General features: G+C 40.9%; 3 protein-coding genes across 4 annotated transcripts in view; 2 read left to right on the top strand and 1 right to left on the bottom strand.

Moving 5' to 3' along the window:
* The first annotated feature begins 582 nt into the window (after positions 1 to 582).
* LOC120947760 (6-phosphogluconate dehydrogenase, decarboxylating) lies at positions 583 to 4,991 on the top strand. Of its 2 annotated transcripts, XM_040363403.2 has the most exons (5): positions 583 to 826; positions 1,886 to 1,994; positions 2,708 to 2,822; positions 3,492 to 3,736; positions 3,804 to 4,991. In XM_040363403.2, exons 1-5 carry the CDS (start codon positions 816 to 818, stop codon positions 4,770 to 4,772), a joined length of 1,449 nt encoding a protein of 482 aa, XP_040219337.1. In that variant the 5' UTR covers positions 583 to 815; the 3' UTR covers positions 4,773 to 4,991. The 2 variants fall into 2 exon arrangements, with proteins under 2 accessions (XP_040219337.1, XP_049466892.1); XM_049610935.1 differs by lacking the exon at positions 583 to 826 and having other exon boundaries at positions 1,064 to 1,994.
* A 472-nt stretch (positions 4,992 to 5,463) lies between these two features.
* Positions 5,464 to 6,515, top strand: LOC120953296 (LYR motif-containing protein 4). The gene is made up of 3 exons (XM_040373099.2): positions 5,464 to 5,664; positions 5,749 to 5,869; positions 6,082 to 6,515. The coding sequence occupies exons 1-3, from the start codon at positions 5,576 to 5,578 to the stop codon at positions 6,133 to 6,135; spliced, it is 264 nt and encodes an 87-aa protein (XP_040229033.1). The 5' UTR covers positions 5,464 to 5,575; the 3' UTR covers positions 6,136 to 6,515.
* Positions 6,516 to 6,518: 3 nt separating this feature from the next.
* The window catches only part of LOC120953295 (D-2-hydroxyglutarate dehydrogenase, mitochondrial), a 45,107-nt gene continuing 34,244 nt past the window's right edge, over positions 6,519 to 17,381 (bottom strand). Inside the window, exons 2-5 of the mRNA XM_040373098.2 lie at positions 10,222 to 10,909; positions 9,825 to 10,123; positions 9,580 to 9,736; positions 6,519 to 7,352 (exon numbers count right to left, since the gene is read on the bottom strand). Of these exons, the coding sequence (XP_040229032.2) occupies positions 6,912 to 7,352; positions 9,580 to 9,736; positions 9,825 to 10,123; positions 10,222 to 10,878 (1,554 nt within the window). The 5' untranslated portion in view covers positions 10,879 to 10,909 and the 3' untranslated portion in view covers positions 6,519 to 6,911. The remainder of the gene's footprint in view (positions 7,353 to 9,579; positions 9,737 to 9,824; positions 10,124 to 10,221; positions 10,910 to 17,381) is intronic.

The following is a 17,381-nucleotide window of genomic DNA, read 5'->3' as shown; positions in this document are numbered from 1 at the left end:
TTACATTTTTGCATCATTTTCCGTTGAACAGAAATAAAGGGAGTATATTTCGCCAACTTGCAAATAAAATTTCTAGTTATTGTTTAACAAGGCGCACACTTTTACTGCTTCTCGAAAATGTTACCGTATAGTGTTGGTCTATTTGTGAGACGCACTGTAGCAAACTCACGTGCTCGTCTACCACCCCAAGGACTCATTCCGCGCGCGCGCCTTTCCATCGGAATCTCAATGCACGCAGCACACGCGACGCGCGTTGTATGCGTGCGTACGCGGCTCACATCGTATGATTCGCGTTGCTGTGGAGATGATAGCACTACTACTACTGTCGTACCAGCACCGGCACTGGACCAACGGCACAGTGGATGAAAACGCAGATTTAGCCACATCATAGCATTTTTGGGATTCCCAATTTATGTGCTATTTAGTAATTAATATTCGCACTCATTCACTTTCCATGAAAGACGCTGTGTTTATTTGCAGCGAGCTACTGAAAGTTAAAACATATTTAAAACTCAATAATTTTACAGTGTTTTCAGTGCATAACTATTTCGACCACTGTGCGGTGGAACCGAGCAGCGGCGTCTTCTCGGCACTACTCAGCCCGGGTGGACCGATCGGAAAGCATTCACAAGTTTACCCACGGGAAGGAAACAACGTGTGTCCGACTGGTGTGGTGTGTTCACGCTGCTCTTCATAGTTCCTTCTCGAAACGCCTTCCTTTCGTTTCGTTGTAAAAGTGTCAACCGGGATCCGTTCCCAGTGAATTCAAAATTCAATCCCTACGCCGTTTGCTCTGCACCCTGACATCGTACAAAATGTCCAGCCCGTAAGTTGACGCCGTTCGATGCGCGAACTATACCGACACCCGGAGCCGGAAAGGGCACCTTCGCTTGCCCCCTGTGCAAGTCATCGTCATGACGCGTCGATCGCACACCGCCGCCACCATTCTTCTTCTGCCAGTCGACGCACTTTGCTTTTCTCTGTGTGTCATTATTTGCAGAAGTTTTACGAACAAGCTTTGCTTTCGGTTCTTGGATGACCCGAGCTATAAACAAACGCAATGCTGATTATGGAACCGAAATGGTGTTTCCCTTCATTTGGATAACTGATCGGCAGAAATAATGCCGTCGGCGTTCACCTTTCTTCTCCCCCTTCGTTTAGTTTGAAAGGCTTTTGTGACGCAGGTTGAAAGTGACCTTCCCTCCTAGTTTGAAGTTTGTTGATGTATTCTGTTTGCCTTTTTTCTGAAGATACCGCAAACGATGGCAACAAATACACGGGTGATATGCACACATGGGACTTCTTATCTCCTCACTTCCGTGACTAGTGTCGCGAACGATTGTGCTTGAGATTTCACGTCACTGAATCGATTGTTAGACGATGATGATCACCATCATCAGGCACGTCAAGTTTTTCATGCACGACCGTGGCCGTTTCGCCCCAGTCTATTTGACGCTGGCAGTAATGGTCGGTCGCCGCCGTGTTCCATACACGAATGATTCATCACAATCGTGCGGCGGCGTGGTGTGATCAGCAGTAGCAAAAGCATCCAAGCATGCCTGTAGGCAAGGTCACCTTAAGAAGGGGGGGGGGCTGTGTTAGATCTGCCAAACCAAAAGACCTTCTGCACGATGGCAACAAAAACAAACGGCGGATTAGCGAGCAAACACCGCATGTGTTGTTGGAGCTTGCATAATGGTCTATCAACGATTGGTGGTCTACAGAATACGTGCCGGATCGTGCCGTGTGCCCTATGACCTCTGGCAACAAAAATGTGTGCGATTTGGTGGTTTCGATTTAATTGATGGGCTCGTTGCTGGGGGGAAACGTTGGCATAAGTGCGTTTTAATGACGATGGCTGTATGCGCTGTTTTTTGCATTTCAGGAAAGCTGATATTGCACTGATCGGTTTGGCCGTGATGGGACAAAACTTGATCCTCAACATGGATTCGAAGGGTTTTGTCGTGTGCGCCTACAATCGTACTGTGGATAAGGTGAGTAGTTTCTTTTTTATATTATTTATATTATTTATTACATTATATCGTTTAATTTCATTAACGATTGGGTAATGCAGTTCCTCCAAAATCCTTAGCAGTTCTCAGTGGTATTCAGTTATTGTTTCCTCTCAGCTTCTTTCACGCTCTTGCTCTCTCTCTTTTTTGGTTCAATACTTTCGGCTTTCGGTTTTATGCAACAGATGCTATACACAAGTTATGTCACGCGATTGTACAATCTTTAACTTTCACCAGCAACGGATTAACTGGAGCGTGTGTGCTTGTATGTGAAGCATGAAGCTCATTATTTACTATATTTTACAACAACCATTTAATATTATACTTGATTGAGTAGTTTGAAGTTATATTGTTTATTGGTGGCTACCACGTGCGACCGTCGAAATCACGTGATCTCTTTGAATCTGCATCCACCATTACACGTGAAGGTGTTGCTTCCCTATTCTAACGTAGTCCTTCTCATAACATTGAAATGACCCCACTAGGGTTAGCGCACAGTGCAAAACGCACATACAGCTGACCCTTCACCGCATTGCGTTCGATCACCGCTCACTTTACCGGTAATAACGTAAATGGGTCGAACGCGAGCACTGTGCGCTAATATTGATACTCACATGGATCGCAGTTGACCCTTCGTGGCGTGATTTACGACATCCCCAATTAATTGCATTGCTTTCTTTTCATCTCCCTTCTAGGTGACCCATTTTCTGGAGAATGAAGCCAAAGGTACCAACATCATCGGTGCCACCTCCCTGCAGGATATGGTGAACAAGCTGAAGAAACCGCGCAAGATCATGATGCTAGTTAAAGGTGAGCGGAAAGAGAGGGACGTTGGTTGGTTCGTTCAAGTGCCGCAGCATAGCAGCCTCGTCCAAAGTAAAGTCATTTGTAGGTTGACGAAAACCAAGCCGCAGCACCAACGAATTCGTACTGTGGGACGGATTGGAAACGTGCGCATAAGAGATTAACGTACTCATATTCCCAGCGATAAGCTCAAGACAGCTCCCAATACTATGTTGGCGTGTTGGGAGGAAAGACTAACGTAAAGCCAATGGGTGCAGCGCAAGGCAATAAGTGAAAGCCTCCTCCGGTGGGGGGCTGACCTTTTATGTTACACCTACCACTACTGCTGCCACTGCCGTTCTTGCTCACTGACTGCGTCCGTGAGCGTTGATCTTGAAATCGCGTCAAGTGTCGTGGGTAACGACGAGGAGAAGGAAACAATCGTTGCACACGCAACGACACCTAATAAGCCGCGGGAAGGAAAGAGACTGATTATCTACCTCGGAGTGACCTCTACTTTGCCCCTACACACACACACACAGACGCATAGACCCCTCATTCACTGGTTCACGATTCGCATGTTCTAGATCGCCCGGGTCTCACGTGACTTGTGGCGATCGATTGCCTTCTGGTGACCGGCGAGCGAGTTTCGTTTTTGCTAACTGGTTACACCTCTGTTTCTTCTTTTTTTTGCAGCCGGCAGTGCGGTCGATGATTTCATTAACCAGCTGCTTCCGTTGATCGAGAAGGGCGATGTGATCATTGACGGCGGTAACTCGGAACACCAGGACTCGGCACGCCGTTATGAGGAGCTGAAGGCCAAGGGCATCCTGTACGTCGGCTCGGGTGTTAGCGGTGGAGAGGAAGGTGCTCGCTATGGACCTTCCCTCATGCCCGGTGGACACCCGGACGCTTGGCCGTTGATTAAGGATATCTTCCAGGTTGGGTAAATCTTGTTGTGTTTAAACTGACTGTTTTTTTAAACGCTTGTCACGTTTCTCGCGATAGGCTATTTGCGCCAAATCAAACGGCGATCCGTGCTGCGAATGGGTGGGCGAAGGCGGTGCCGGTCACTTCGTGAAGATGGTGCACAACGGCATCGAGTACGGTGACATGCAGCTGATCTGCGAAGCGTACCATCTGATGCTGGCGCTTGGCATGACCCAGAAGGAGATGGCGCAGGAGTTCGACGAGTGGAACAAGGGCGTGCTGGACTCGTTCTTGATCGAGATCACCCGGGACATTCTGAACTATCGCGACGATGAGGGATACTTGCTGGAGCGTATCCGTGACACGGCCGGCCAGAAGGGCACGGGCAAGTGGACGGCAATCGCCGCCCTGCACCATGGCGTCCCGGTGACGCTAATTGGCGAAGCGGTCTTCTCCCGCTGCCTGTCGGCGCTGAAGGAGGAGCGTGCTCGGGCCAGCAAACAGCTCGCTGGGCCCAGCACGAAAGCGTCCGTCGCGGACCGCAAGCAGTTCCTCACGCACATCCGCAACGCGCTGTACTGCGCAAAGATTGTATCGTACGCGCAAGGATTCATGTTGCTGCGCGAGGCGGCCAACGAGTACAAGTGGAACTTGAACTACGGTGGCATTGCGCTGATGTGGCGTGGCGGTTGCATCATTCGCAGCGTCTTCCTCGGCAACATTCGGGACGCGTTTGTGCGCAATCCGCAGCTGTCGAATCTGCTGCTGGATGATTTCTTCAAGAAGGCCATGATGGACAACCAGCAGTCGTGGCGTGAGGTGGTTAGCCAGGCAGTACTGTGGGGCGTGCCGGTGCCGGCTCTGTCAGCTGCGTTGGCATTCTTCGACGGTTACCGCTCGGAACGGCTGCCGGCAAATCTGCTCCAGGCACAGCGTGACTACTTCGGTGCGCATACCTACGAGCTGCTCGGCAAGGAGGGCAAATTTGTTCATACCAACTGGACCGGCAAGGGTGGCAATGTGTCCGCCAGTACTTATCTGGCCTAAGACCCTGTGCCTCCCGGTTTGATTGGCACTCACCATTCCATCATCGCAGAATCACAATCTCCTTTATATCCCCTTTCCGGAAACAGTGTTTGGCATTGTTTGGCATTTGCTCATTGATTTCGTCAGTACACGTATATGCGGTGCAGCAGTTATTTATTGTTGATATTTTTGTTCTCTGTTTTCCTTGTAATAAAAAAAGTTTAACACGAATATTGATCCGATCGAATTTTCTGGACTAGAATTTCAATCACAACTTATTTTGAATGATTATACTTTAAAATTATAGAATTCAAATAATACATATTTTTATATTAGTGAACTTGTCCGGTTTGTTCAGCAGATGGTAGTAAAAATTGAGCAAGAAAAAAATGGTTAGCAAAAATCCCAACTGAATTTTTGAATGCATTACGCGCAGCGCGCTCTAGCGGCAATTAATGGAAGCATTCAAATTTAGCTCTATGCAATTGCCCAGTTCTAAACCCAAACCTTTTCATTTTGGATGGAAAATATCAAACGAATGAGAGCGTTCATTATCTGCGGTACATTTTATTTAAAAAAAGACACAAAAAAACACAAACAATAATTTTAAAATTATTTGTCAAACGCTGTCAAATATTGCTAGCGAAATGTCATTAAAACAACGTCAAACTATGCGCAATGGGCTGTGCGGCCAGTAACGTGATTTGTTTTGATTTGTATTGCGTCAAAGATACCGCATATTTATCAACACAAACATTCAGCAGCGCCAGCCAGAGCGATTCGATCCGATTTGCAAGCTCACTCCGATAACAAACGCGCTGTGTATGGCCGGAGCTGGACACAAGATGAAGGTACTATCGCTCTACAAGCAGCTACTGCGTGCGTCGCAAAAGTTTGATTCGTACAACTATCGGTAAGTACCGTGCAAGCCCAGGGCGGCAGAACTGCGCTATCTCGGTCACATTTTACCGATTACGATATGGATTTTTTTTCACAGTATGTACGCACTACGTCGGATTCGTGATGCATTTAGAGAAAACAGAGCACTAACCGATAATGCTGCCATTGCCAGCGAGCTATCGTACGCACAGAAGAATCTAGAAATTATCAAACGACAGGTAAGTGTGAGCGATAGTTTGTGGAACGGTTTGAGGTTATGACAGCGGTGCGCCGGAATAAATAGCCAATATGATGTAATAATGGCACAGCTTGTTGTGAAGCTAAACAATTGTATGCTGGGTGGTTTACAACCGGCTGCTTTGTAATGTGTAATAAGTACTTTTTCCTCTTCCTCTTTTTTTTACGATATATTATCCCGTGACATCTTTAGACCGTAATTGGACAACTGTATGGCGCACCGGATAAGCTGGTAATAGAGAAGTGAAATCTCGTCAACATGTAACACATTCGGTTCGGACCGGTCGATTGCACTGAAGCACACTCCGGCAGTACGTTTGATTGCTTTTGTTGAAGCAAAATTAGAAAACTCAAAGAAACTAGGCATTTGAGCATAGGTAATTGTTTGCTTTCTTTGTGTTTAGAATGGTGTTCAATGCCGTAGAAGTAAGACCGCATTCATCCTGTTTATAGCCACAAAGCATGTTAATGGAATATTGCGAACGCCATGTAATTACAAAATCGAAGGGATAAATGTAGGAAAAGAGGAAGTCAAAATCGAAAATGTACTACCGTTTACATTTCGTGTATTAATTACTATCGTTGAACATAGTTTTGTTTGAATACAACGGAATGAAAGATACACTATACTGAAGTTGTTATTTCAATGTATTGCTTCTGGTAGATTTATTAATAACATATTTTTTGGCTGCTTAAATACGATTTAAAAATATATGTTTTTACTAAGGAGAAGAAGCATATAATATTTTTTGCTCTGATATATCACCTCTACAATCCGTTTAACAGTTCCCCCTTTGATTAAAATTTTACCCTTTTTCCATTCTATTACATCGAACGTAGTGTACCAGACATTTTATAAAAAAATATATTTCGTATAAAATATTTTACCCGTCAGCTCATCTACTAATGCATGCCATCTCGAACGATACGTAATGAAAGACTGAATTGGGAAGACATTTTAGTCAATTTTAAAGACTAATATGGCATTAGTGCGTCCCTCATACAAAACAACCTCCTAACGTTCTATCGTGACTGGTCTGGCGTTTCAGGGGGAAGCACCTTGTAGGGGTTTAGAATGCCGTTCGGATCGAGCAGTTGCTTCATCTGATGCATCAATCGGAGCGGTTCCGTCTGTTTCGAGTAGTGCAGGTACTTGCGCTTGAGAAATCCGATCCCATGCTCTGCGCTAACGCTTCCGCGCAGCTTGGAAGTGTATTCGTACACGAACGGTTCCAGCAGACCGTAAATTTCCGGTGTAAAGCGTGCACAGGACACGTTGAGGTGCAGGTTCGAATCGCCAATGTGTCCGTATCCGGTAACGTTTATGGCCAGATCGCCGACACGCTCACGGACCGCTAGCACGATATCGTAGAACTGGTCTAAGGGCAGCGAAATATCGTACTTGAAGCAATAGCCATCGCTCAGCAAACTGTTCGCAATCTGTTCGCGTAGTTTCCAAATGTTCTGTAAAAAGAGGATCATGTGAAGAGTTATTAATATTGAAGGGAGGGAGAGAGGAAATTATTTCTCTTTTGATGCATGATTTGAACACAAATTCCCCTTCAATATAAAAAATCCAGTAAACAATATAAACTTTTTACAAATACTTGTGTGCTCTCTTACAAAATGGTGTGCACGATCATCTTGTTATCAGCCTTTTAGATAAGACGACATCACCTGTTCATGCGCCCTTCGCTAAAGGTATCCTCATGTTTACATTTGTTAAGTGTTCGCGTAAGATAAAATGGAGACTAATGTTTGAAATAGATGTTGCGGTGGAGTTTGAGATTTCTTTTTCAGATTTTTTTGTTTAACCCAGTCGCGATTTTGAAAAATAGGTCAAACAATTGTCACCCATTTTTAATACCTGTTTTAATTAAATTGTAGTTTAAATTCACAAAAAATACACAAATTAAAATAACAATTTAAAAATCCTAAAGAGACCGCCCGAACACTGCTCGGGAAAAACTTCAAAGGACCGTTCAACTAGCCCATCAACTGTGGGCAAAATTGTAAAGGGGTTAAGCTTTCTTACAACTTTGTCGCCATATCGAATAATGGAAACTCATAAACGAGCTCATAAACGTTATTTGCTGAGAATTGTTTCAATCATAAAAAACTTAATAATTTTAACTCAATAATCACAGTGGCTCTATTCGATAGCCACGCCGGTTGCTACAAGGCCGGAAAGGTTCGATTCCCTTAGGGGTGTAGGCAAAATTTGAATGAATTAATGAATTAAATAATTCATGAATTGTAATTCTTGTTAGCTAAAAGACAACATTTGTATTTATTTTGTTTTTTCTTCTTATTGACAAAAAATTCAATTTTTGGTTGTAACTGTATTTTTTTTTTTTAATTTTCATATATGGTCCCTTGTGTAAACATCATGGAGTTAGCCTAGACATTTTTTCAGCTATGATCACCATAAGAGTTGAAAAGCCACAGTTTGAACTCCATGAAAGTGCCAGATATAATGAGATGCTTGTATAAAAACTTTTTCTATTGTTCTGCATTCGTATTGAAATTAATTATTTATATTACATTATCGTATCAATAGTAACATAGCATAGTTTTTCATCCATCTCAATTTGTATATTCATCAAAGGTAATACTCTTTTCTGTGTCAAAGCATACTGCACACAAAACAAATATTTTAATTTTATACTAATTTGCACTTACAGGGTTTCCCACGATTTATTGGTTGGTTCTCATCAATTTTTGGTGGGTTCCCATATTTTTTTGGTGCGTTCCCACGATTTTTTGGTCGTTTCCCAGAATTTTTTGGTCCAATTGTATTGATATCCAATCGGAAAATACCAATAAATTATGGGAACGAACCAAAAATCTATGGGATACGACCAAAAAATCGTGGGAACACACCAAAAAATCATGGGAACTGACCAATAAATCGTGGGAAACCCTGTAAGATCATTCTTTCATTTACTCATCTAATTTTTCGAACAGACCCCTATATGAAGCTATGTGCATCACAATGAATCGGTAGGGGCGGGCTTCAGGTCGAGGAGTGGTTTAGTGATCTCGCTTTGGCTCTCGCATCGCACGGGTTCGATGTCCCAATTAATCTAAGGTAACCCATTTTTGGGTAAGCGATGGAGATTAGATTGGTTGAATGATTCTAAATGATAGGTTATTGAATTGCATAAGTGCTAGGCACCATTTTCAATCATTTTCAATCTACTATTACACCTTTTTAAAAATTGAACTTTTTGTGGTTTCATTTCATTTCATTCATTACTTTTACGGTATTTAATCACTGTTTAACTTGTATGCGTTGCGGAAGTTCATTGTATGATCTTAAAAATATTGTTTAATAAAATCTTTAGGTCAGCAACGATCATTTTCAATTCAATCAATCAATTAATAACTCTAATTTTTCATTATGGTTAATATTAAATTTGTGGTTGTAAAGGTACAAAATTGTTATGAATAAAAAAAACTAATATTAACAAAGTTTTAATTTACATGTCTGAGACAATCCCTTGATAACCTCTTCGAATAGAATGGTAAGGATGTACTCTTAGGGCACATTACATACATTTCTTATTGACAGTATGCAATGCTCTGATTGTGATTGTTGCAAAAGTGTTAAATGTAAAAATGATTTGGCCCGTAGACAAACTTGAAGCAAAAAAAAAACAGTGATCGTGTTTATCGAAATGCAGTTTACCTTCATTTTGGTCGAGTCGTTCGTAACCGTGCCATCCTGCACCAGGCCCTGTTCCATTGTCTGCTCCAGAAAGCGGGCGAGCTTCTCTTCGTCGTGTCCTGCATCGCTCCCTGACGTTTCGATTAGCATGTAGAAGGGATACTTATCGATCGGCGACCTACCGTATGAATTGTGCAGTTGCGCACGAACAAGTATTAATATCAGAACAAAATTTCAACATCCTGCCGGTTCAGTTTAGTTCTTACTGTAGTCCGAAAAATCGTGTACAACTGTCCAACGATGCAGCATCGATCATTTCGCACGAGGAGAGAACCTCGCCGAGGCCACGCTTGGCGGCCAGGAAGGTGCGCTTTACATCGTCGTAGCTGTGCAGCCCCAGAAAGGCGACGTTGACGGAACGAGAAGCGGTGGGACAGAACATGGACAGTCGGGTGATGATGCCGAGCGTACCTTCCGATCCGATAAAAAAATGTTTTAGATGATATCCGGTATTATCCTTCTTGAAATTAGACATCAGATCAAGGACACGCCCCTCGGCCGTTACCTGGTGGAGGATGGTGATGGAAAATGGATGGTCATTTTTTAAACACAATTTACATGAAATTATGTGTCACAATGAACAGATTGGTCTTAATAACTTACCGCTTCCACGCCTAGCACTGAGCCATGTAAATTGCCGTACCGTACCAAGCGCAATCCACCGGCGTTCGTCGACACGTTGCCTCCAATATGGCACGATCCCTTGGCACCAAGGTCCAGCGGCATAACCAGGCCCCGAGCACCGACTTGCTCTTCCAGCGTCGCCAGCACACATCCCGCCTGGCAGACCACAATGCCTGAGTACTCATCGATACGCTCGATCGTGTCCATCAGTTGGAGTGAGAGGACGACTTCATCAAACACTGGCACCGATCCACCGACCAGGCCCGTGTTTCCGCCCTGTGGACAAACGGCCAACCGCCGTTCGTTGCAGTAGCGCAGCAGCTCCGCCACTTCGGCCGTGGTTCGTGGTTTCAGAACGACCCGTCCATAGCCACGCACGCTACGCAGATAGTCGATGTTGTAGTCCTGCACTTCGTCCGCTGCTGTAAGAACGCGACTCGTGTCTGCACCACCGAGGATGCCACGAAACACGGCCACATCATCATCGGTTAGCTCAGCAAACGATCCTCGCTGGACGGGGTAACGATCACAGGTGAGGGCCGGCACTTCACGCTGCTTGGAGGCAAAGGTACGTACGGCGATTGGGGTGAGATTTCGATTCAGTGCAAGGGCGCGGAACGCACCACGCAGGAACATTGTGCAATGTACAAAACGAATATGGACGATCCTAAGGGAAACGGTAAGAAACAACTTTTTGTGTACTATTTTTCTTGCAATAACATACACATAGAATGGCGGTATGTCTCATTATTGTAATTATCTAAGCTTCCGAAGCTGAATCCCTAGAAACATCGTAATAATTTAAACAAAAGTTCGTCCTCCAGGTATATTGTTATTATTTTTTCAAAGAAAATTCGTCTATGTCATTGATGTGTTGTGAATTCGACAGAACTCCTTGCTCATATTCCTTTAAACATTCCTAGCATTAATAGTTATTAATAGTGATCCTTAAAACATGAATGCATGAATAAATTTGGAGTTAAAACTCCACTATCGTTGTCGAATATTCTCTATTACAAGAGATAATTGTTTATATAAAAAAATCCTGTTCAAATAGAGTTTTTTGCAGTTATTGGCAGTGCGAAAAAACTGAAACTGCTGTAACTAAATTATAACTTTAGAAAATGTAGTTTTCCTTCCTTTATATTAGATCAAATTTTAATATCATATGCATTGTTTATGCCTATCATATGCATTGTTTGGAGCACCGTCGATATAGGGGATAGATCCCCTTAGATCGATAGCCAATAGTACACAGTATGTATAAAAATTGACAGAGTTGAATAGCTGCTAGGGCTCCGAGACTGGCGAATCATTTACACTACCATCACCACCCGCTCCCCCCGCTTAACAACAATTTTAATAGGGTATATGGCCGATGATCGTTGGGGCCCCATGGCAGTCAATCCACGAGCACAACAGGTTCAGGTCTGATCAGGTTGTGCTATAAAAGGACGATCAAAATTCGGATCGAATGGTGTTTCCTTAAATCAGTACATCAGTTAAATCGCACAACTTTTAATAGGAAGTGTTGGCAAACTTCTCGATCGTGGCAAACTAACAGGAAAATAGGTTGGACAAACGCATCCGCGCTACCTTCCTACAATCAACGCTGTCCACTTCTGGACCTTGAATCCTTGGAAACGAGGCGCTGTACGGCTCAAGTTTGCTTCATAGCAGGATTATTGTTAGGAACAATTGATGACCCGTGTTTAGTCAATATTCTATGTTTTACAGTCCCTCGTATAACTTCTAGGAATAGTCAAATTTTACACGAAGCTCGCGCCAACACTCTGTGTGGCAGCAAGTGTGAAGTGGTGACTCAACGCTATGATTCGTATGATTCGACCTATATTACAGTCTGTTTTATTTCACCATGTCCATGTCCATGTTCAAAAACTCTCTGCGAATAACATAATTTGAAATGTCTCTCGTATATTCGTTACTGCATCGACTGTCTATGTCAAACGTGTTTGTATCTAGACTCAAACTTAAACTTAAGACACAGGTTTAAGTATCTATTAAACCGTTTACGGTGGACGGAATAATAATAAACAATTAAATCGCATCAAACTGTAATCAATGGGAGTATATGCATAGCTCTGCCAGATACATGCAAATTATCTTTGATGTATTTTCTGTTTTGATATCGTAGAAATATACAAATAATAGATTTTGTTTTTTTATTTTCTAAAAAGTAAGAGCTCGTGGCTTGTGGAAAAAAAGATAATAAATACTGCCGAAAACTAAGATAAAATTAGTAAAAATGTCGTTTTTTATTCACTAGCTAGGGATTTGCATTCCACGGCTGAGAGAACGCTATAGTTTGATTTAAAAAAATAATAACAGCTCGATCTCGATCTCAAAATGCGATAAACTGTTCTTAACACATGAGCATTCATTACTCAAATGAAAGAATGAGAACTTGGCCCGATAACGTCGTTTCAACGGGTAAAAAGAAATCGGTAAGGCCGGTACGAACACCGAACATAAATGTCACTCGAACTCGCAAGCCCATCAATCATTAACGAACTTCATTTTCAGAACGCCTGAACCGTTTCCTCATTTATTAGATTATCACTCTCGCGAATAACAAATCCGCTTCGCTCATGTTTACTGCTGAATAGACATCTAGAGATAATCAACTGCTCAACAATTAGTAGGTAAACCTACCTGAGGCCTGAACGGTATACCGGATTCAAATTATAAATTAATGGATACATTTAATTAGCAACAATAATATACATTTACCACGCTATAAAGCCTCTCCCACCATAACAAAACAGCAAAAGTATGATGATGATGATGATCATACCGGTCTAAACAGGCTTGCTAGACTTGTTAGCACCGCTCAGTCCTTGCTACAATATGATGGTTCCAGGTGTGAGTGTTAATTTCTTTGGGCTTAGTACAAACTAACGCATATATAGATCGCTAAGTAACCCCATTTAGTTTTTATTAAGGAAAAAAGACGGTAATGCAATGCTACATTTTTTTTATCGAAAATAATCACGCACATAGCATCATCACGCGCATCATCAATCGTTTAACTCAGTGTTTAAAAAGTTTTGTTTTATTTTTTAATGGGTGTGTAAGAATGAGCCATGTAAATTGGTACTGATGTCAGTTTCAGCATAAAAATCTGAAAGATGAAAGAATATCGGATCCTAGTGATCAGAGTGGATATTTCACATCAGTACGATCAACCGATATCAACAAACGTTCTCAACCAACCAACGTCCTTGGTCATGTTCGACACGCGCCATCAAGGTTGTGAGCGAACAGATTTGTAGTTAAACAAAGCCATTCAATCAGGCAAAGGACTGCTGATCTCTACGATTCCAGCAGGGTTACTCACACGCCATTTTGGAACGAACCTTGGTTATAAGTATTTCAAACTATGCATGGTCTTTCACGTGTCGAAGGTCAGTAGAAAGGGTTTGGTTTGAGCTATGATGATGCTCTTTCGACTGGTCAGGAATTCGTTTTGATATTAATGCTATTAATGCTCTTTCGATTTCATTGTTTGGTTCTGTATGACGTCGATGCTAAATAAATACTAGGATAATGACATAAATAGATTAACTCAAAACGATCAAAATTTGAGAAAAATGTCCATTCTGTTGTTGCAGCTGCTTGCAAGACATTTGAGAATAGTTAGACCTTCATATACTATTGGAAGAATTATAACAAATGAATTGTGTATAACGTTCTTCGTATTAAAAAAATACTCTCATTATTTTGACACATTTGAACTTACTAGACACCGTTGGAATTGTTTTCTGCAATAAAAGTTGCTCTTTACTTCGAGCTGGTTGGTTGTAAAATCGCATAATCTTTAAAAAAATATGCCTTATGGAGAAGATTCGAAATTTGCCACGGAAAATTCTGTCCAATTTGACCAATTACTCTATCCCGTCTGTCAGTACATTTTCATGCATTTTGCAAACGTGCAACATTAAGGTAGTGCATAAATCAATAGTTTCATAAATTTTCATTATTGTTTCATCGACCGATTCCATACATCTGTAGTATTGAAGCAAGATTAAACCTTTTATACTACTTTGTTTTGTTTTTAAGAAAGAACTGCATTGGTATATTGCATTGAAAGATATAATTTATTTATGTTTATTCAGAAAGAACGACCGTCATTCATTGATTTGGCCGAGAGTGTTCATTATTTTTTTTGTTATTTATTTTCTTCCCTTCGTCGCGTGGAGAGAGCAGGAGGGTACGTGATAAAACATTAATAATTAAATACTTTTCACTTCATTTTCCCGTGTAATTCAACAGCCTGCCAAACGGTCCTGAATTATCTTTGAAAAAAAAACCCTACAGATTGGACTATGTTTTTCTTTTACAAAATTGACTATCTTTATTGACTGACTATATTAACTGTGACTATCGCAACTATATCTTGAACTATTTTATGGCTTCGAACATTAATTTTGATTACGTTGTTCAACGAAACTGTATGATTATTATTATCATTGCACGTCATTATTTCCGCAAATCCAATTAACATTAAACGATAACATAAAGCAGCTACTATCATTTTACAATATTTCGCTGATATGTTTTTGCTAATCGACATCTCGTAGATGTTGTATTACAAATGCTGTTCTATCGATGTTTTGCGTAATTATTACTTAATATGTCAATAGTTTACTAGAATACTAAAACATTTTCTATTTTTATTCAAGAAGAACGGTCCGAGAGGCCAACTTGCTTAATTTTCTAAAATTGTCATTTTCTCAACAATTTTGACCGCCATTTTTTAAGAACAGTTTGCCAGAAAAGGAAATAGTTGACTACTATTTAATTATTGGATAGAGACGGTCAGGTCGAGTTTTCTACATCACTATATTTTTCACAGACATGATTACATGATTTTTCATTCACTTGATTACAATTGATCAACTCAAATAACAGATTTGTTCTAAAATAAAATAACAATTGTACCACAAATCAAAAAAATGAAAGAAAGAAAAAGAAAAACTCTCTCTCTCTCACACTCTATCTCACTCTCTCTCTCTCTCTATTTGGCGTATCGTCCTTCGCGGACATGCCGGTCTATAAACAGGCTTTCGAGACTTAATTCATTACCACGTAGCCGGATAGTCAATCCTTGCTACGGGAGGACGGTCCATTCTAGGCATGAACCCATGGTGGGCATGTTATTGAGTCGTTCGAGTTGACGACTGTAGTGCCGATTATGTGACTCAATTGCTTGAGAAAAAGAAACAAAAATGCTCATTTTCTATTATGATTATGTGTTAGAGAACTCGATTATGATTATGTGTTAGAGAACTCGATTTGTCTCTGGTTTGATATATAGAACTGAACGAAGGTCATTTGCATTACCTGACTCAAACGGAGACCGTTTTTTGTCCAACAGTTTTCCGTTAGGTTAAAGCTACGGAAAGCGTTTTTTTTACAGTTTAACTACTAAATACACATATTTAAACCACACGAATTGCATGTAATTACATTAAACTCCCCCTCTCCCCCATGTAGCAAATAGTTGACGACACCCTCTCCCCCCCCCCCCCCCCCGTACATTCAGCGTTACATAATTGATGGATAACGCCTAATCATAATCAGAGATGACAAAAGTCAATCGGCGCAAATTTTCTGTAAAATAAACAAACAACAAGAAGCAAGATTTTAGCGATTTTGCCCAAAACTGTTTCGGCTGTTTAATACGTTCTAAGTTATTAACTGTGGCCTGTTGTTGCGTTCTCCTTCTATCGCTCTTGGCGTTTTATTGCTGCTACGAGGAGCTGTGGGCCCTTTTTGGTCCGAGGAGCATTCCCAAGCATGCGCACTCAAGCGTCAGAGTGCACAATAACGAACGATTTGCCAGAGATTGCCACTTGAAAAATGGGGACATCTGAATTAAGACGAATGATTGATGCAAGATGCTAGTTAGTATTATATCTGGTAGCTTTCAGTTGTGGGGATTTTTATTGAAATAACTTCATTTAATTCGATATATTTGTATCATAATGATCGATTTTAGGGTAGACAGTGGCTCACTGGTTAATCCGTATTTTCACACATCGAATATTCGTATCGTAATAGCGAATAATACACGGATATTAAACAATTCGTTGAACAGTGTGTGAACCAACTGAAACAGTGGAATAATTGAACAAAATAACATACGCTTAGCATCAGAGCTCATTCCTGTTTGCCACAGAATAGCAGTCTGTGAAGCAGTCCGCTGTGTGACCGTGATCACAAACCGGTTCCATTTGCTTTGCGCAGAAATAGGAAGACGGAGAAAATGAGGGAAGAAACGAAACACAAACCAGCATCGGAAAGCTAGCGAAGCATAAGGCATAAAGAATACTGAAAAAACTACGCAAAAAGCAACCATCTTTTAAGGAATGTGAGAACATACGTAAGTTGCAGTGTTTTTACCCACGCGATCAACAATATAACATTATAAACGTACATTGCGTTGATCAGGAATGCCACATTTTACGTTACAAAATCTCTCATGCTTCATGTTCTAACGGAATGCAGACACAAGTAAATATTTTTTTCAAATAAATAATTTCATTATTTCATTATATTCTAATATAATGAAACTGTATGAACTGTAATTATTCTAATATAATGAACTTGTAACGTATTTTCTCTTTGGGCTTTCTCATGTTGTTGACATATTTGTATACAATTCTTGTTCCGAATTTATTGCTCAGTATATTGTATGTATATACATGCGACGTAAGTTTGCATCAGACAACACTATGTTGGACTTATCAGAATACAAAACAAGTTGTCTGATCAGTAGCGAGGTTATCGAGCAAACATTGATATCTTTTTTTAAAAAGCGTATCTTTTATTATCTTTTATTCGAGATCATTTTAATGTAACATACGTTTAATGAAAGACAAAGTAACATTTTTGAATGAAACCATAGTATATTTTACCAAATGTTTTTCAACTTAAATGAATAATTCTATTCGTTAGCAAGAATAAAAAAATTACTTAATAAATCTATTTATAAAATAATCTAAACAGGTGTTTTGTGTTTTTGTTATCCAATTATTTTAAATAATAAAAAACAATATCATTTGGCTATTGTTGTTCCTGTGTTTTACAACTTAAAATTGAACTTTCTCTTTCTT

The sequence above is a fragment of the Anopheles coluzzii genome, chromosome 2 (genome assembly GCF_943734685.1).
Source record: "Anopheles coluzzii chromosome 2, AcolN3, whole genome shotgun sequence".
NCBI lineage: Eukaryota > Metazoa > Arthropoda > Insecta > Diptera > Culicidae > Anopheles > Anopheles coluzzii.
Note: the sequence above shows the minus strand (reverse complement) of the source record. Positions and strands in the feature narration are given on the sequence as shown.